The sequence below is a fragment of the Schistocerca americana genome, chromosome X, assembly GCF_021461395.2.
Source record: "Schistocerca americana isolate TAMUIC-IGC-003095 chromosome X, iqSchAmer2.1, whole genome shotgun sequence".
NCBI lineage: Eukaryota > Metazoa > Arthropoda > Insecta > Orthoptera > Acrididae > Schistocerca > Schistocerca americana.
In genome coordinates, this window is record NC_060130.1 from 799,408,922 (window position 1) to 799,427,934 (window position 19,013).

The 19,013-nt window shown below is 38.7% G+C and overlaps 1 protein-coding gene across 2 annotated transcripts in view; it reads left to right on the forward strand.

The window, feature by feature from the left end:
- Positions 1–19,013, forward strand: part of LOC124555459 — an 82,206-nt gene that overhangs the window by 12,953 nt on the left and 50,240 nt on the right. For both annotated transcript variants that reach the window (XM_047129381.1, XM_047129382.1), the window contains exon 3: positions 5,447–5,599. In XM_047129381.1, coding sequence (XP_046985337.1) covers positions 5,447–5,599 — 153 coding nt within the window. The remainder of the gene's footprint in view (positions 1–5,446; positions 5,600–19,013) is intronic.

A 19,013-nucleotide genomic window follows, 5' to 3' on the forward strand; every position in this document is an offset into this window, starting at 1 on the left:
ACCTAGTGGTAGTTTCACTGCCCTTCTACCTCATTCCATAGGTGCTCATGACAGTAGCATGTGAACATTTGACAGTTTCACCATTTTCAAGATATTTGCTCACAGGCTCTCCCTAATAATAATCTGCCCAATGTCAAAGTCTCTTATCTCAGCTGATTTCCCCGTTTGCAGCCCATAACTTTGCTAGGGTGACCCTCCGCCCACATCTTCTCCACTTAAATACTTCTGTTACCGCGTCTCGTGCTCTCAGCACCACCAGGCGGCGCCCAACTTCGCAGCGGGCAGTGGTCGTATTGTTTTGCTACTCCTGTTTATTCCAGGTCACCCCTAGTTCTGTGACATCTGTCCTTAGCCAGGCTGTTCCTTGCTCCACCTACTACAATAACCTGACCCTCTTTGTCATATTCTTTGCACAAAAACCCTTTGTCCTCAAGTCGCCTGCCTTAAGGCTAGCACTTGGCTTCACAGTACTTTTGTACTAGCACCCGGTTTTTAATTTGTCCTGAACCATGTGGCCTACACCTCTCCTATGGCTACTACATAGCAGCAAGGCTCATTTCTTCCTACTCTGTTTTGGAACTGACCTACACTTAGTTTCTTTGCTAGAAATTTGCTGCACCTCATGACCTTTTCCCCCCTTCAGACTATCTAGTTAAAATTTCGCGTGTTCTAATTCAGCCTCTTCACCGATTCTTATGTCTTTTTTACATAGCCTACTGTTTTGTGGGTCAGCCTCACTGAGTTCTCCATATACCCCATTAAAGTCATGAAAACGAAATCCCAACCCACCATCTACACCCACCACTCCCTCTTTGACTATCCTATGGTAACATCCATACTTACCACACATTGCAACACTGATTACTTGCAGAGAAAACAGAATAAAATCACTTAACACACTTTACACTACACCAATTTTTGTTATTTGTGAGTTGCAAAAATTAGGACTACAGGTTAGCACTTTGAAGTGTATGATGTAACTTGGGAAAACCTTGGAAAACTCAACTCAGGACGGTCGGACAAGGAACGAATCCTGCCCCTCCCACCTTCCTTGATATATAATTGGGAAAGAAAACCACATGTAGCTTGTCTACAAGGAGCTTACAGTGTGCACAAGGAGTGTAATCAGTGATATTACTAGAACACAAAACTTTGTTATATTATATAAACTTTTGGAAAAATGTAAATACGTGAACATGTTACCTAACACTGCTGAAAAATATAAACGCATGGACACCTGCCAAGACATACAATTATTCCTGCAACAGATTCCCTTCTCAGAGGGGGTTGTATTGCACTTTATCTGAAACAGGGAAAACAAACGAACAATTAGAAACATTCTTGTGCAAAAACACACACAACATATTGTAAAAATTGTTTTCCATAGGCATAAATGGTAACTGTGATCCCTCTAATAACATCAGTTAGAGTATTGTAACATTTCCTGTAATAAGATGCTGCAGATGTTGTGTTGTATGGCTGTTATTTTGATCCCATTGGTGTCTACTGGAACTTCGACCCTAGTTGATAATGCTTTCTTTGGTGGAGCTCAAAGCAAGAAAATAACTGTTTACCTAGCAACAAATGCTCTCTCTGGATTATGATGCACAGTTAGTTAGGATACATAACATAGTGCCTCACAGTCTGGATACTCCTCAGTGGAAACCAGTTAGAATAATTAATGGCTCCAGGACAAACAGTTTTAAGAATAGTTTGCAGATTACCTGGGATGATGAAGAGGCGACCTGGGATGAAATTTGTTATGAACCAAATGCTGACATAAAATTTAAACTATTCCACAATAAAGTCATATCATAATTTGGAAATACGAGGCATGTTTTTTAAGTAAGTACCATTTTGAAATTAAAAAAAAGACATGCTAAGATATCTCAATAATTTTATTTTTAGATGAAAGCCTGTACCTCAATCTACTTTTCTACATAATTTCCGTCAATACTGAGGCACTTGTCATAACAGACCAGTTTTTGAATACCCTCCTCATAGAAGTCTGCTTCCTGACTGACATAGAAGTCTCCCCTGACCTTGTGTTCTGGGTGACTTTCCTGAACTCTACTCCTTTTCCTTCACCCCCCGTTCCTGCCCCCGTAACACTTCTGCCAGAAGAAGAAGTCACTGGTTCCAAGAGCTTGCAACCTGTATATCTGTTATATGCATGTTCTCCTGCCACCACTTGGTGAGTAGATTTACCCATCCAATTACATTATATTTTCTACATGAGCTGTATCAGCCGTATTCCCAGCATATACACTCATGCAAGTCAGCTGCATGTAGGCACCATGTTGCATGAGCTCATTGAATAATTGTTAGTGCAAAACTCTTGTGAACTGTGCAGTCACTGTTCGCTCTGATGTTAAGGAGTAGAGAATCTAAGTTAATACCAATCGTCAAAAGTAATGTTTAATCATTGATGCAAAGAATTTGAAGAAAATATTTTTAAAGTGATGATACTGAGTTTGAGAGAGCCACCAAAGAAGTTTTTTTGCATGTAGTACAATAAGGAAGATACTACGTATATTTTGTCAATAAAATTTTTTATGATATTTTAAAGCAACGCATCAGTTAGATGTTCAATAAGTGCTCTTGCTTACTGAGTGAGACAGACACCAGGGTTGTACTCAGGGTGACAATAACATTTCAACTCCCCATCCAATTATCCTGATCTAGGTTTTCCACCATTTCCCTAATTTGTGACTGACCTGTTCCTTTGAAAAGGACATGGCCAGTTTCCTTCTCTAACCAGAGCTCGTCATCTGTTTTTATGGTCTCATCAATGGGACAGTAAACCCCCATCTTTCTTCCTCTCACAGTTATCTGTATGTATATTGGTGTCTTTTTTAAACTTTTATATTCAAGCGTTCATCTCCTGCAGCATATAAATAATGGAGTCATAATAGTCCTCATTTGTAATAAATAGCCTGCTTCATTCTAGTACTGGCAGCATTGCAGATTGGCCTGGGTGATCCATTACAGTCTACTGCAGTCAAACTACTGCACATTGATGTAGGTGTAATGGTTAACATTTAATAAGTGTGTATAGTATGTATTCAATAAGGCAGTCTGCAATAAGATTTAGGTGGACCTTTTTTATCTTGTCTAAATCCACTTCAACTTCATTGTTGAGTAAGACAGTAGTTTCAGTGACAGTAGGATGAATGAAAGTGAAGTTTGATGAGCACAGTTTGTCAATGCAACAGTTGAACCATAGAATATGCCCTTCCTCATGTCCTAACAGAAAGCTAATCATGTTGTTAAGTACATTTTTACCAGTCTGGTGTCAATTTGTTCTTTTATTTCCCACTTTCTACTGGATGTTTCTAGTTTTAGTGATAAACAGAGGACAACTCTATTTTTTACCATTGTACTCACAAGACATTTAATAGTTGTCAAGAAAGATGTTTCTCCAACAAATGCATAAAGAGATGACCTTCAGTCTCAATACATTTATTTATCTGTATTGTAAAGGGTTATCGACAAAACAATATTTTGTTGTCAGTGTCTTTGTAGTCATTTATAATATGTTCAGTCGTATTTGTATGATTTGTAGGCATTCCTTGTTACATTTTCTCTTTTAAGACACCACAGAGAAAGAAGTTTGGAGGTGTAAGATTGGATGGTCTAGAAGACCAATTTATTATACAGCAACTTCCAGTCCAGCAACTGCTGCAATTTCTATCAAAAATCTCCTGCACTTTGCCTAAGTAATGTGATGGCCAACTATCAAGCTGGAACCACATAATTGAAGATCATATAGCAATAAAATAAAGACCAACAAGTTTACACATCAAATTTTAATTGACCAAGGACACTGGTGATCTACTTCATCCAGTCCATGTGGGTTTATGATCTGCTTCATCCAGTCCATGTTGGTTTATTGAGCTGCAGTAAGGCATTGTTATGTCTATTTTCTTCATGATTCATGAAAATTCATCATCTCATAACATTGCATGGGGAAAAATTCTGGATTTATTTCTATTTTTCGCAAACCGGCTGTGATGTCCTAAGAACTTTAGTCTGTGATATTTCAGAGTCACAAGCAATATTTCGAGAACTTTTGTGATTGTTTACAGCAGTAGCATCTATCACTGCATTTTCTCCCCATTTTAATTCATCTACATGCTCTTTTTACAACACACATTTCCTCTGGTCATGACAGCATTTGTGGTCTCCCAGGTTCACCATAAATTAATCATGACTTGAATACCATAAAACAGCAGAAAAGACTGATGTAAGTCTGCCATATGATGTTGTTCTACAACACAGACAGAAGATAAACACAGACCAATGCTCTTTGCATTTAGATATTTACAACAGGAGGATAAGAAAGTCTATCTATCAGGTGACACTGTTGAACAAAGCTAAGTACAAACTCAGCAAAACTAACTCTCTGTTCAGTATGAATGCTCACATAAACACAACAATTTCCCATTGTGTACTGTGAGCTGGTTCAAGCAGTCTAACTTTCCTCTTAAATTCTGTATGTACAATTCTGCTTATGACGTTGGTTTTGGACCTTATTTCAAGAAAGAAAAAGAATTTAAAAATAAAATATAGTCAGTACAACTTTCACTTCTTTTCTTACAGAACATGAATAATTTTTTAAAAATGTGGCTTATCATTTTCAAAAAATGTAGTGTCCTGAATGTTTCACTAAGAGTGCTACCTGGCAGAAAGTGAATAGTGCCATATTGTATTCCCCTGTATTAATGTTAATTTGGTCTGTGCTATTTTCTAGGGGAGGGGGTGGATTGTTCTAATAATATTTTCATGCTTCAAGTTCAGTGACTTGCCATGTATAAGTTTGAAAACATAACTAAGCTTTTGGACAATGTCCTTCTTCATAGCTAACCACAGAATATACTGGCATAGCTACATGGTTGTGGCTGATTATATTGTATTGATACTGCACCTCATGTGTCGGCTGGAATGAGAGATAGGGGCAGAGGGGAGGCTCACACACATCTGCATCGTGCATAAGATGTGACTGTGTTGTCTCGTGTATATTCATATGAATTCTTCTTGAGAAGTCAGCTGAGTAATATCCTCACAGATAATAATCAACTTGATTTTTGTCAGTGCAGTTCACTGAGCTATCCTGCATTCACATGTAGTGTAGGTTCTGTCTGTTAGCAATAATTTGCAGTAAGTTTTAACAAAGGATAAATATTTGTAAAGTATCTTCAGTTTCAGAAAAAACATTTTTTTGAATTCCAGCTTATCTGTAAAAAGTTATTCAGTTGGTTGGTTGGTTTGAAGATTAAAGGGACCAAACTTCATAGGTCATCGGTCCAAGTTATACAGTAAACATGTTTAACATTTTTACTTATACAATTACATGCTTCATTAATCTGAGATTCATTCTAATTATTTAAAAAAAATTAAGGTTTTTGCTATTTATAACTTAATTTGTGTGTTTTATTACTTTCAGTTTGCAAGTCTTGCATTGTCCGTTACCTGGAAGCAAATAAATATTGCCCAATATGTGATGTTCAGGTTCATAAAACACGACCTCTTCAAAATATTCGCTCAGATGCTACTTTACAGCATTTGGTTTACAAATTGGTGCCCGGATTATATCAGAGTAAGTAAATCACCACAGTAAGAGGGAAATTGTTACAGCCTTTTCTGTTTTAACTGTCTCAATTAATGTTAAAAATTTTGAACTCCTAAGTTGAGAGAAGCCTCATATATACCATCAGAGTATTGTTAAAGTACACTAGATAAGTAAACAGTAAGGTCAGTAGTGAATATGTTACATACAAACATATAGGGTGACAGTTACTGAACTACATGAAATAAAATCATCGTAACTTCTGAACGGTTTGCATTAGGACATTCAAACTGCATGTTTGGCCACGGAGCATGATGGGAATTAGTATGTGCTCTATGGTTTGGTGTAGCGGCGAAGCCCACTTTCATTTGGATGGATTTGTCAGTAAGCAAAATTTGTGCATTTGGGGATGGAGAAAACACATTTTGCAATCTAGAAGTCTCTTCACCTTCAATGGGTGACTGTGTGGTGTGGAATGTCCAGTCACGGAGTAATTGATGCAATATTCCTGGATAGCATGGTGATTACTGAACAGTACATGAAGGTTTTGGAAGATGATTTCACCCCCATTAACCAAAGTGACCCTGGCTTCGACAAGTTGTTGTTCATGCAAGATGGAGCTTGACCCCATCGAAGCAGGAGAGTATTTGATGTCCTGAAGGAGCACTTTGGGACCGAATTCTGGCTCTGGGGTACCCAGAGGCCACTGGCATGGGTCTCGACTGGCCGCCATGTTCTCCAGATTTGAACACAAATGACTACTTTTTGTGGGGCTACATTAAATACAAGGCTACAGCAATAACCCCAGAACCATTGCTGAGCTGAAAACAGGCATTCAGGAGGTCATCGACAGCATTGATGTCCTGACACTTCAGCAGGTCATGCAGAATTTCGCTATTCGTCTGCGCCACATCATCACCAATGATGGCAGGCATATCAAACATGTCATATCCTAAATCGGAATATCCGTAGTGATGTGTTCATGTTGAATGAAGTGTGTGCACACCGTAGTTTGTAATTAATTTATGTTTTTTTCATATAGTTCAATAACTGTCACCCTTTAGTTGTTCCATTGAATTTTAATCAGGCAGGCTGCAGTATCCTTTGAATTACAGTCCTGTGCTCAAAAAAACTAAAATAATGTTATTTTTCTAGCTTTATAATAGTTACTCTTTATAATGTGAAGTGATAAAACTTCCAGATGAATAATGGGATATAGTTGTAATTTTACATTTCATTCAACTCGATGAAAGAGGAGAACTCTTCAGTGTATAAGTATGGAACTGGCATCAATGTGCTCTGGAACAGCTGCACTGTGTTTTCATTGTAGTTTTATTTGTAGCAACAAATTATTAAGACAGTGTATGGATAGTTTACGAAAATGCATTTTGTAATAACATTACTTAATTTTTGATATAAGGTAATTTTTTTGTTATTGAAGTCAGGTAGGCCCCCCTAAATACATTACACAAATGAAATCTTAAAATACATTTTCATCTACTCCAAATTAGAACTCTGTCTGAGTTTTCTGACATGAGATAAATTCAGTTAAATATGACACACAATGGTCTGCTTACATATCAAGTACTAAGTGATCACCATTATGGGTTAATTATGAAAAACAGAACATTAGGTTTATAATTAACCTGTTATTAGGTCTTCCGATCTGCCTACTTATTTCTAACATAACAAAAATAGGATTGTTTGTTTATCGTAGCGAGGAAAGAAATCTTAAATACGCCAACTGGTATTGGGAGTTAGAACAAAAGCAATACAAAAAACAGTACATCACTATTGCAGCAATTGTATTGTAAACAGTAGTGTATGATGTAGACTGAATTCCTGAGATGAACTTCAGTTGTAGTTAATTGCTGATAAGGCCTTCGTACTAAAATGTTAAAACTTTTTTTAAAAAAAGTAATTTTATTATGATGCTACTTACCATTATAAAGTGTGCACTCCAGACATGAAGCTGAATAAGCTTCTGTTTCATTTTTGTCATGATAACTAAACAATCTGCTGACATCACTCAACGTCTACATCTACATATATATGCTGCAAGCCACCATATGGTTGATGGTGGAGGGTACCTTGTACTATTACTAATGATTTCCTCTCCTGTTCCACTCCAAATAGAGTGAGGGAAAAATGACTGTCTATTTGCCCTTGTATGAGTATAATTTCTCTTATCTTCATGGTCTTAGTGAGAAATGTATGCTGACAGCAGTAGAATTTTTCTGCAGACAGCTTCAAATGCTGGTTCTCTGAATTTTCTCAGTAGTGTTCTTCAAAACAAGTGTCACTTTCCCTCCAGGGATTTCCATGTGATTTCACAAAGCATCTCCGTAACACTTCTACGTTGTTAGAACCTACTGGTAACAAACATAGCATCTCATCTCTGAGTGGATTCCATGTCATCCTATAAATCTGACATAGTGGTGATCCCAAACACATGAGCAGTTCTCAAGAATGGTTTACCTATGTCATATATGTGGCCTCTTTTACAGGTGAATCACACTTCCCTAAAATTCTCCCAATAACCGTTTGCTTTCCCTACTACAACAATCCTTACATGCACATTCCATTTCATATCACTTTGCATTGATACACCTAGATATTTGATCAGTGTGACTTTGTCAAGCACCACACTGCTGTATTCAGACATTACAGGATTGTTTTTCCTGCTCATGAGCATTAACTTCCACTTTTCTACATTTAGAACTAGCTATCATTTATCACACCAACTAGAAATTTTGTTCAAGTCATCTAGTCTTCTCCAGTTACTCAATGATGACATATTCTTATACACCACAGCATCATCAGCAAACAGCCGCAGATTGCTGCTCACCCTGTCTGTCAGACCATTTGCGTATATGGAGAATAACAGTGATCCTATCACACTTCCCAGGGGCACTCTCAACAATACCCTTGTCTCTGATGAATACTACCTGTCAAGAACGACATGTTCTGTTCTATTATGCCAGAAGTCTTCAAGACACTCACATATTTGGGAGGCAATTCTGTATGGTCATACCTTCATTAACAATCTGCAGTTGGGTACGGTATGAAATGCTTTCTGAAAATCGAGGAATGTGGAATCTGCCTGTTGCCCTTCATCCATAATATGCAGGATTTCATATGAGAAAAGGGCAAGTTGAGTATCACACAAGCAGTGCTTTCTAAAACTGCTGATTTGTGGACAGAAACTTTTCTGTCTTAAAGAAAATTATTATATTCGATCTGATAATATGTTCAAGAACTCTGCAGCAAACTGATGTTACAGATAGTGGTTTGTGATTTTGAGGGCTTGTTCTTTTATCTGCTTTATATAGAGGAGTCAATTTGCTTTTTGCCAGATGCTTGAGACTCCGTGCTATGCGAGAGATTTGCAATAAATGGGAACTAAGTGAGGGGACATTGTCGGAGAATACTCTTTGTGAAACTGAATTGGGATGCCATTCGGACTTGGCAACTTATTTATTTTCAACTCCTTCAGTTGGGTCTCTAAGCTAGGGATACTTATTGCTATGTTCTCCATAAAGGAGTCTGTGTGATGGTCAAGCAACAATATGTTTGTACGATTTCCCTGTGGGAAAAGTTTCTTAAATGCAAAACTTAAAACTTTGGCTTTCCTTTTGATGTTCCTACTGCCTCACGAGAGTGGTCAACGAGTCTTTCACTCACTTAGCAATGGTAAGTAAGACAGAATTTTCTTGGGTTCTTGGCATGCTCTTTTGCCAAGGTGTGATGGTGGAAGTGGTTGTATGCTTTCCACATTGATCTTTTTACAGATGCACAAATCTAGTTTTGCCTGTTGTTATCTACATGTTCCCTTGTGAACCAACAGTGCAACACCCTTTGCATCCTCAGCATTTTAAGAATATCGTTATTAAACCACAGTGGGTCTCTTCCGTCCTTAATCCACTTATTAGGCACATATGTCTGCAGAGCACTATTTACAGTCTTTTTAAACTTTGCCCATAACTCATCATGCCCATTATAATGGAACTAAATGATTGTAGTTCATTGTCTAACTGGGATGCTATCAGCTGTTTACTGCTCTTTCCAGCAAAAATACTCTTAGCCTTTTTGATTGATTTATGAAATTTAGTAACCATTGTCACTAAGATACCGTGATCACTAATCCCTGTCTCTATACTGACAGTGTCAGTATGGTCAGGTCTGTTAGTAGCTACAAGGTCTAGTGTATATTTCCATTGTGTGTGGGCTGTCGAACATGTTCAAAAGTACTTCTCAAGACTGTCTGTCTGTACCCCCTGCAATGAATCTATGGGTGTCCCAGCCTATACTTGGTAGGCTAAAGTCACCTCCAGCTGATATTGCATAATCTGGACGTTTCCACACTACTGACCATAGACTTTCCTTGAATGACTCTAAAATTGTCACAGCAGAATCTGACAATAGCCAGTAAAAGAAGTCCAACAATTAACTTGATTTCTCATAAGCCTGTTATAGTAGAATCTGATGGCCAGTAAAAACATCCAACAATTAAATTGACTTTACATATGCCTGTTATACACATCCAGATAACTTCACTGTCACACTCAAATTCGGCCTCAATAGAGAGAATATTTTTGTCAATACTCCTCGTCCAATGGCATCTAATGTGCCTTTTTGATATACACACATCAAAAAAAGTTTTGCATCATATTGGTTCTGAGAGTTCTGGAACCTGTACAGAAAACTGGAATAGATATAAACGTAAACATCATTTCCGCCCTTTTTATTGCTTATGAAAACCACACATAGAATGCTGTACCGCCATACAGGAGACCTTCAGAGGTGGTGGTCCACATTTTGTACACACTGGTACCTCTAATACCCAGTAGCACGTCCTCTTGCATTGATGCATGCCTGTATTCATTGTGGCATACTATACACAAGTTCATCAAGGCACTGTTGGTACAGATTGTCCCACTCCTCAATGCTGATTCGGCGTAGATCCCTCAGAGTGGTTGGTAGGTCATGTTGTCCATAAACAGCCCTTTGCAATCTATCCCAGGCATGTTCGATAGGGTTCATGTCTGGAGAACGTGCCGGCCACTCTAGTCGAGCGATGTCATTATCCTGAAGGAAGTCATTCACAAGATGTGCACAATGGGGGTGCAAATTGTCGTCCATGAAGACGAATGCCTCGCCAATATGCTTCCAATATGGTTACAGTATCGATCAGACGATGGCATACACACATCGTACAGCCATTACAGCGCCTTCCATGACCATCAGCGGCGTACGTCAGCCCCACATAATGCCACCCCAAAACAGCAAGGAACCTCCCTCCACCTTGCTGCACTTGCTGGACAGTGTGTCAAAGGCATTCAGGCTGACCAGGTTGCCTCCAAACACGTCTCCGACGATTGTCCGGTTGAAGGCATATGTGAGGCTCAGTGGTGAAGAGAACGTGATGCCAATCCTGATTGGTTCATTCGGAATGTTGTTGGGCCCATCTGTACCGCGCTGCATGGTGTCGTGGTTGCAAAGATGGATGTCACCATGGACGTCGGGAGTGAAGTTGCACATTATGCATCCTATTTCGTTCAGTTTGAGTCGTAACACGATGTCCTGTGGCTGCACGAAAAGCATTATTCAAAGTGGTGGCGTTGCTGTCAGTGTTCCTCCGAGCCATAATCCGTAGGTAGCGGTCATCCACTGCAGTAGTAGCCGTGGGCGGCCTGAGCGAGGCATGTCATCGACAGTTTCTGTCTCTTTGTATCTCCTCCATGTCCAGACATCATCACTTCGGTTCACTCTGATACACCTGGACACTTCCCTTGTTGAGAGCCCTTCCTGGCACAAAGTAACCATGCGGACATGATCGAACTGCGGTATTGACTGAGGTGTAGGCCAACTTCTGCAGGGGGAATTAGGACCAGAATACCAGGTCACAAATTTTTTCAAACCAAGTGCTAGTCTGGATCAGGTGACAGAGGATTTAGGTTCACTCTGTAAAGGATTTACGAGGGAAGACACCGTGGTTATTGTGGAACAGTATCGACGGAGATCCTGGGTACAGTATAGAGTGTGACCTGGTAAAGATTGCGTCAGCATCGAGACACACCAATGTTGAATTTGTATCTGTCCTGAGACGCCATGACCGGCCTCATATGAACTCTTCTGTTGGGAGAGTTAATTTGGAGTTGGAACGGCTGCTTGGGTCGGGTGCGGGGACTCATATTGGTGTGGTTCCTGTTGGGCCTACATCTCAACAGGAAAGGGAAGGGTAAACTGGCTGGGGTAATAGCAGGAAATTTAAGGGGGAGGGGGGGGGGGGGGGGGAGGCACTGCCATGAATGGTAAACTACCAGTGGTTACGGGTGTTGGAGCAGCACCTTTTATAGGATAGGTAAGACAGAAAGATGTCAAGTTCTGCGAGAGGTCAGGATTGAAACAAACCTTCAGTTTAGGAAAGAAATTAAACAGTACAATTCTAGCACATTGGATCACCAATCACAGCTGTCAATTATAAATTTTCACCAATCACCAGAAATTTTATCTCCACCAAGTTGTATCACAGTCCTAGGTAATTGCATTGATGAATTAAAGTCACCCAACCCAGTTGACATAATCTGCCTCTCTGAACACCATGTGATCACTGGTATAGGAACTAGGCCTAAGCACAATGAGAAACTCAGACAGGAGAGTAATGCAAATGTTAGAATAAGGAAAGGTTCTCATAAAAGTATAATTAAAAATAATGTACGTATATTTCATCAAAATATTGGGAGTTTAAAGAATAAAATAGATGAGCTTCTGGTTTGCTTAGAAGATTTAGAAGCTGGGGATGAAATAGATATACTATGCCTGTCTGAGCATCACATTGTTACTGATATGGATAAGGTAAATGTAAGTGGATATAAGCTCTCTGCACATGTAATTAGAGAAAACATGGAGAAAGGAGGAGTTGCCACGTATGTCAAAAGTTATCATTGTGCAAAAAGTGTAGAAACAAAAAAGTTTTGTGTAGAGAAACATATAGAAGCATGTGCCTGTGAGCTTAAATTAAATGAAGGCACATTTATAATTGTAACTGTATATAGGTCCCCATCGGGAAATTTTCATCTATTTCTGAAAAATTTGGACTCCTTGTTGTGCTATCTGTCAGACAGGGCGAAGCAAATTATTATTTGTGGGGACTTCAATGTAGATTCTCTGAAAGAGGGTAATAAGAAAAATGACCTTGAAGTATTACTCGGTTCTTTCAATTTGACACCCGTTATTGAATTTCCTACTCTGGTGGTAAAGCATAGCAGGTCACTGATAGATAACTTCTTTATAGACCAGGATAAGTTTAACCAGATAAATGCTCAGCCTGTTGAGAATGGTCTTTCTGATCATGGTGCACAGCTAGTTACAATATATGACATAGCTCCATTCAGCAGTACTAAACAGTCCTCCAAAGTAGTACGTTCAGTCAACGATTTAACAATTGCAAATTTCAGGGGAAGCCTACAGCAGTTAGACTGGGATGAGGTGTACCGTGAACCTGATGCCAATTTAAAATATAATTTATTTCATGACACTTTTGTAAATGCATTTGAAAACTGCTTCCCCAAGAAAATAGTTAAATATACTCGTAAGAAACCATGTAACAAACCATGGCTTACTAAGGGTATAAAAATATCTTGTAACCGGAAAAGGGAAATGTATCTGACAGCAAGAAAGAGTAGTGACCCAGAAACTATCAAACATTATAAAAACTACTGTGCTATATTAAGAAAAGTTATTAAAAAATCCAGAAGTATGTGTATCATGTCTGAAATCAGCAACTCTGATAATAAAATTTAAACAATTTGGAATATTATTAAAAGAGAAACAGGTCAACCAAGAGCACAGGAAGACAGTATTACCATCAAATTGAATGAAACTTTTATGAACAAAAAGTCAGAAGTTGAAAATATTTTTAATAATCATTTTCTAAATGTTGTGGATATAGTAGGATCCAGGTGTTTATTAGAAGATGCTAGGCGGTTAATGGAAGAGGCCATTCCTATGCAATTTGATACAATTGAAATCTCACCCACTTCTCCCCCTGAAATTAGGAAAATAATAAACTTGCTTAAAACCAAAAATTCACATGGATTTGATGGCATTTCCAGCAAAATACTAAAAGCTTGTCCTCAACAGATAAGTAAGACTCTCAGCCACCTGTGTAATAGCTCTCTGGAACAGGGCATTTTCCCTGATAGGCTGAAATATGCTATTGTTATACCTTTGCGTAAAAAAAGGGGATAGATCTGATGTCAACAATTACTGTCCAATCTCCCTTCTAACAGCTTTATCCAAAATTTTTGAGAAAGTAATGTATTCAAGAGTAGCTTCACATATCTGTAAAAATGAAGCACTGACAAAATGTCAGTTTTCTTTCCAGAAAGGTTTTTCAACAGAAAATGCCATATATGCTTTCACCAATCAAATTTTGAATGATCTGAATAACTGAACACCACCCATTGGGATTTTTTGTGACCTCTCAAAGGCTTTTGATTGTGTAAATCATGAAATTCTGCTACACAAGCTCAAGTATTGTGGCATGAGTGGGACAGTGCACAAATGGTTTAATTTGTACCTAACTGAAAGAGTGCAGAAAGTTGAAATAAGCAGTTCTCATAATATGCAAAGATCAGCACATTCTTCAAACTGGGGAACTATCAAGAATGGGGTTCCACAAAGGTCGGTCTTGGGTCCTTTGTTGTTCTTAATATATATTAATGACTTGCCATTCTATATTCATGAAGAGGCAAAGTTAGTTCTCTTTGATGATGATACAAGTATAGTAATCACACCTGACAAACAAGAATTAACTGATGAAATTGTCAATAATGTCTTTCAGAAAATTACTAAGTGGTTCCTTGTAAACGGACTCTCACTGAATTTTGATAAGACACAGTACATACAGTTCCGTACAGTAAATGGTGTGACGCCATTAATAAATATAGACCTTAATCAGAAGCATATAGCTAAGGTAGAATATTCAAAAATTTTAGGTGTGTCCATTGATGAGAGATTAAATTGGAAGAAAAACATTGATGATCTGCTGAAACGTTTGAGTTCAGCTACTTATGCAATATGGGTCATTGCAAATTTTGGTGATAAACATATTAGTAAATTAGCTTACTACGCCTATTTTCACTCATTGCTTGCATATGGCATCGTATTTTGGGGCAATTCATCACTAAGGAATAAAGTATTTATTGCACAAAAGTGTGTAATCAGAATAATAGCTGGAGTCCACCCAAGATCATCCTGCAGACATTTATTTAAGGATCTAGGGATATTCACAGCAGCTTCTCAGTATATATACTCTCTTATGAAATTTGTTATTAACAACCAAACCCAATTCAAAAGTAATAGCAGTGTGCATAACTACAATACTAGGAGAAAGGATGATCTTCACTATTCAAGATTAAATCTAACTTTGGCACAGAAAGGGGTGAATTGTACTGCCACTAAAGTCTTTGGTCACTTACCAAATAGTATCAAAAGTCTGACAGATAACCAACAAGTATTTAAGAAGAAATTAAAACAATTTCTGAATGACAACTCCTTCTACTCCATAGAGGAATTTTTAGATATAAATTAAGAAAAAAAGAAAAAAAAAACAAAAAATTATAAAAAAATTAAAAAAAAACAAAAAATAAAAAAGTTGTTATATTAACTTAATTATGTTGTTAAATTAACTTAATTATGTCATGTATTGGAAAATTTGACTCATTCCACATCATTACGAAATATCGTATTCATGATCCATGGAACTAATATTAATCTAATCTAATCTATTTGAGCATGAGAAATTTCCTGAAGGGCAGTAAAGTTAGGGACATTGTTGTGAATGTTGTTGTTGTTGTTGTTGTTGTCGTTGTGGTCTTCAGTCTTGTGACTGGTTTGATGCAGCTGTCCATGCTACTCTATCCTGTGCAAGCTTCTTCATCTCCCAGTACCTACTGCAACCTACATCTTTCTGAATCTGCTTAGTGTATTCATCTCTTGGTCTCCCTCTATGATTTTTACCCTCCACGCTGCCCTCCAATACTAAACTGGTCATCCCTTGATGCCTCAGAACATGTCCTACCAACCGATCCCTTCTTCTAGTCAAGTTGTACCACAAACTCCTCTTCTCCCCAATTCTATTCAATACCTCCTCGTTAGTTATGTGATCTACCCATCTAATCTTCAGCATTCTTCTTTAGCATCACATTTCGAAAGCTACTATTCTGTTCGTGTCTAAACTATTTATTGTCCATGTTTCACTTCCCTACATGGCTACACTCCATACAAATACTTTCAGAAACGACTTCCTGACACTTAAATCTATACTCGATGATAACAAATTTCTCTTCTTCAGAAATGCTTTCCTTGCCATTGCCAGTCTATATTTTATATCCTCTCTACTTCGACCATCATCAGTTATTTTGCTCTCCAAATAGCAAAACTCCGTTACTACATTATGTGCCTCATTTCCTAATCCAATTCCCCAAGCATCACCTGACTTAATTCGACTACATTCCTTTATCCTCATTTTGGTTTTGTTGATGTTCAGCTTACATCCTCCTTTCAAGACACTGTCCATTCCGTTCAACTGCTCTTCCAAGTCCTTTGATGTCTCTGACAGAATTACAATGTCATCGGCGAACCTCAAAGTTTTTATTTCTTCTCCATAGATTTTAATTCCTACTCTGAATTTTTCTTTTGTTTCCTTCACTGCTTGCTCAACATACAGATCGAATAATATCGTGAAGAGGCTACAACCCTGTCTCACTCCCTTCCCAACCACTGCTTCCCTTTCATGTCCCTTGAGTCATATAACTGCCATCTGGTTTCTGTACAAATTGTAAAAAGCCTTTCGCTCCCTGTATTTTACCCCTGCCACCTTCAGAATTTGAAAGAGAGTATTCCAGTCAACATTGTCAAAAGCTTTCTCCAAGTTGACAAATGCTAGAAACGTAGGTTTGCCTTTCCTTAATCTTTCTTCTAAGATAAGTCGTAGGGTCAGTATTGCCTCACATGTTCCAATATTTCTATGGAATCCAAACTGATCTTCCCTGAGGTCGGCTTCGACCAGTTTTTCCATTTGTCTGTAAAAAATTTGCGTTAGTATTTTGCAGCTGTGACTTATTAAGCTGATAGTTCGATAATTTTCACATCTGTCAACACCTGCTTTCTTTTGGATTTGAATTATTATATTCTTCTTGAAGTCTGCCGGTATTTCGCCTGTTTCATACATCTTGCTCACCAGATGGTAGAGGTTTGTCAGGACTGGCTCTCCCAAGGCTGTCAGTAATTCTAATGGAATGTTGTCTACTCCCGGGGCCTTGTTTTGACTCAGGTCTTTCAGTGCTCTGTCAAACTCTTCACGCAGTATCATATCTCCCATTTCATCTTCATCCACATCCTCTTCCGTTTGCATAATATTGTCCTCAAGTACATCACCCTTGTATAGACCCTCTGTATACTCCTTCCACCTTTCTGCTTTCCCTTCTTTGCTTAGAACTGGGTTTCCATCTGACTCTTGATATTCATACAAGTGGTTCTCTTTTCTCCAAAGGTCTCTTTAATTTCCCTGTAGGCAGTGTCTATCTTACCCCTAGTGAGATAAGCCTCTACATCCTTATATTTGTCCTCCAGCCATCCCTGCTTAGCCATTTTGCACTTCCTGTCGATCTCATTTTTGAGACGTTTGTATTCCTGTTTGCCTGCTTCATTTACTGCATTTTTATATTTTCTCCTTTCATTAATTAAATTCAATATTTCTTCTGCTACCCAAGGATTTCTAGTAGCCCTCGTGTTTTTACCTACTTTATCCTCTGCTGCCTTCACTACTTCGTCCCTCAAAGCTACCCATTCTTCTTCTACTGTATTTCTTTCTCCCATTCCTGTCAATTGTTCCCTTATGCTCTCCCTGAAACTCTGTACAACCTCTGGTTCTTTCAGTTTATCCAGGTCCCATCTCCTTAAATTCCCACCTTTTTTCAGTTTCTTCAGTTTTAATCTACAGTTCATAACCAATAGATTGTGGTCAGAGTCCACATCTGTCCCTGGAAATGTCTTACAATTTAAAACCTGGTTCCTAAATCTCTGTCTTACCATTATATAATCTATCTGATAACTTCTAGTATCTCCAGGGTTCTTCCATGTATACAACCTTCTTTTATGATTCTTGAACCAAGTGTTAGCTATGATTAAGTTATGCTCTGTGCAAAATTCTACCAGGCGTCTTCCTCTATCAACTCTCCCTTTTCCTACTATCGAATTCCAGTCCCTTCGCTATCTGGAGAATTTCTTTTATCTCGTCATATATTTCATCAATTTCTTCATCATCTGTAGAGCTAGTTGGCATATAAACTTGTACCACTGTAGTAGGCATGGGCCTTGTGTCTATCTCGGCCACAAGAATGCGTTCACTATGCTGCTTGTAGTAGCTTACCCGTACTTCTATTTTTTTATTCATTGTTAAACCTACTCCTGCAGTACCCATATTTGATTTTGTATTTATAACCCTGTATTCACCTACCAAAGGCCTTGTTCCTCTTGCCACCGAACTAATTCCCACTATATCTAACTTTAACCTATCCATTTCCCTTTTTAAATTTTCTAACCTATCTGCCTGATTAAGGGATCTGACATTCCACGCTCCGATCTGTAGAACGCCTGTTTTCTTTTTCCTGATAATGACATCCTCTTGAGTAGTCCCCGCCCAGAGATCCGATTGGGGGACTATTTTACCTCCAAAATATTTTACCAAAGAGGACGCCATCATCATTTAACCATACAGTAAAGGTGCATGCCCTCGGGAAAAGTTATGGCTGTAGTTTCCCCTTGCTTTCAGCCGTTCGCAGTACCACAACAGCAAGGCAGTTTTGGTTAGTGTTACAAGGCCAGATCAGTCAGTCATCCAGACTGTTGCCCCTGCAGGAACCACACATTTGTCTGGCTCTCAACAGATACCCCTCTGTTGTGGTTGCACCTACGATACGGCTATCTGTATCGCTGAAGCACGCAAGCCTTCCCACCAACAGCAAGGTCCATGGTTCATGGGGGGGTTGTTGTGAATACTTTGACAATTTACTGATAAAATTTTGACAGTCTGACTTCACTATTGGTGCGTCAACTGGTGAGTGTTTATCAGAGTACCATATACACTCAACAAGTACTCCGCTACCCGAGTAGCTGGTTCATTTGTGCGGTGCACCCCTGATGTATCAGGGTGAGTCCTACAGTTCTCCACCTGATAACTCAGGTTCAGAAATCTGCAGCCAAAACCATCACAGAGTTGATGAAGCCTTTGGCTGAGACCCTCCACTTGCTCCAAACCCAAGGAACCTGGTTAACTGTTGGAGAAATGCTGTACACTGCAAGCTCTGCATGCAGCCCACACATTAGGCTTTCATCACTTGTGCAAGCCATCTGCATGAAATGAGGGTGGCACTTC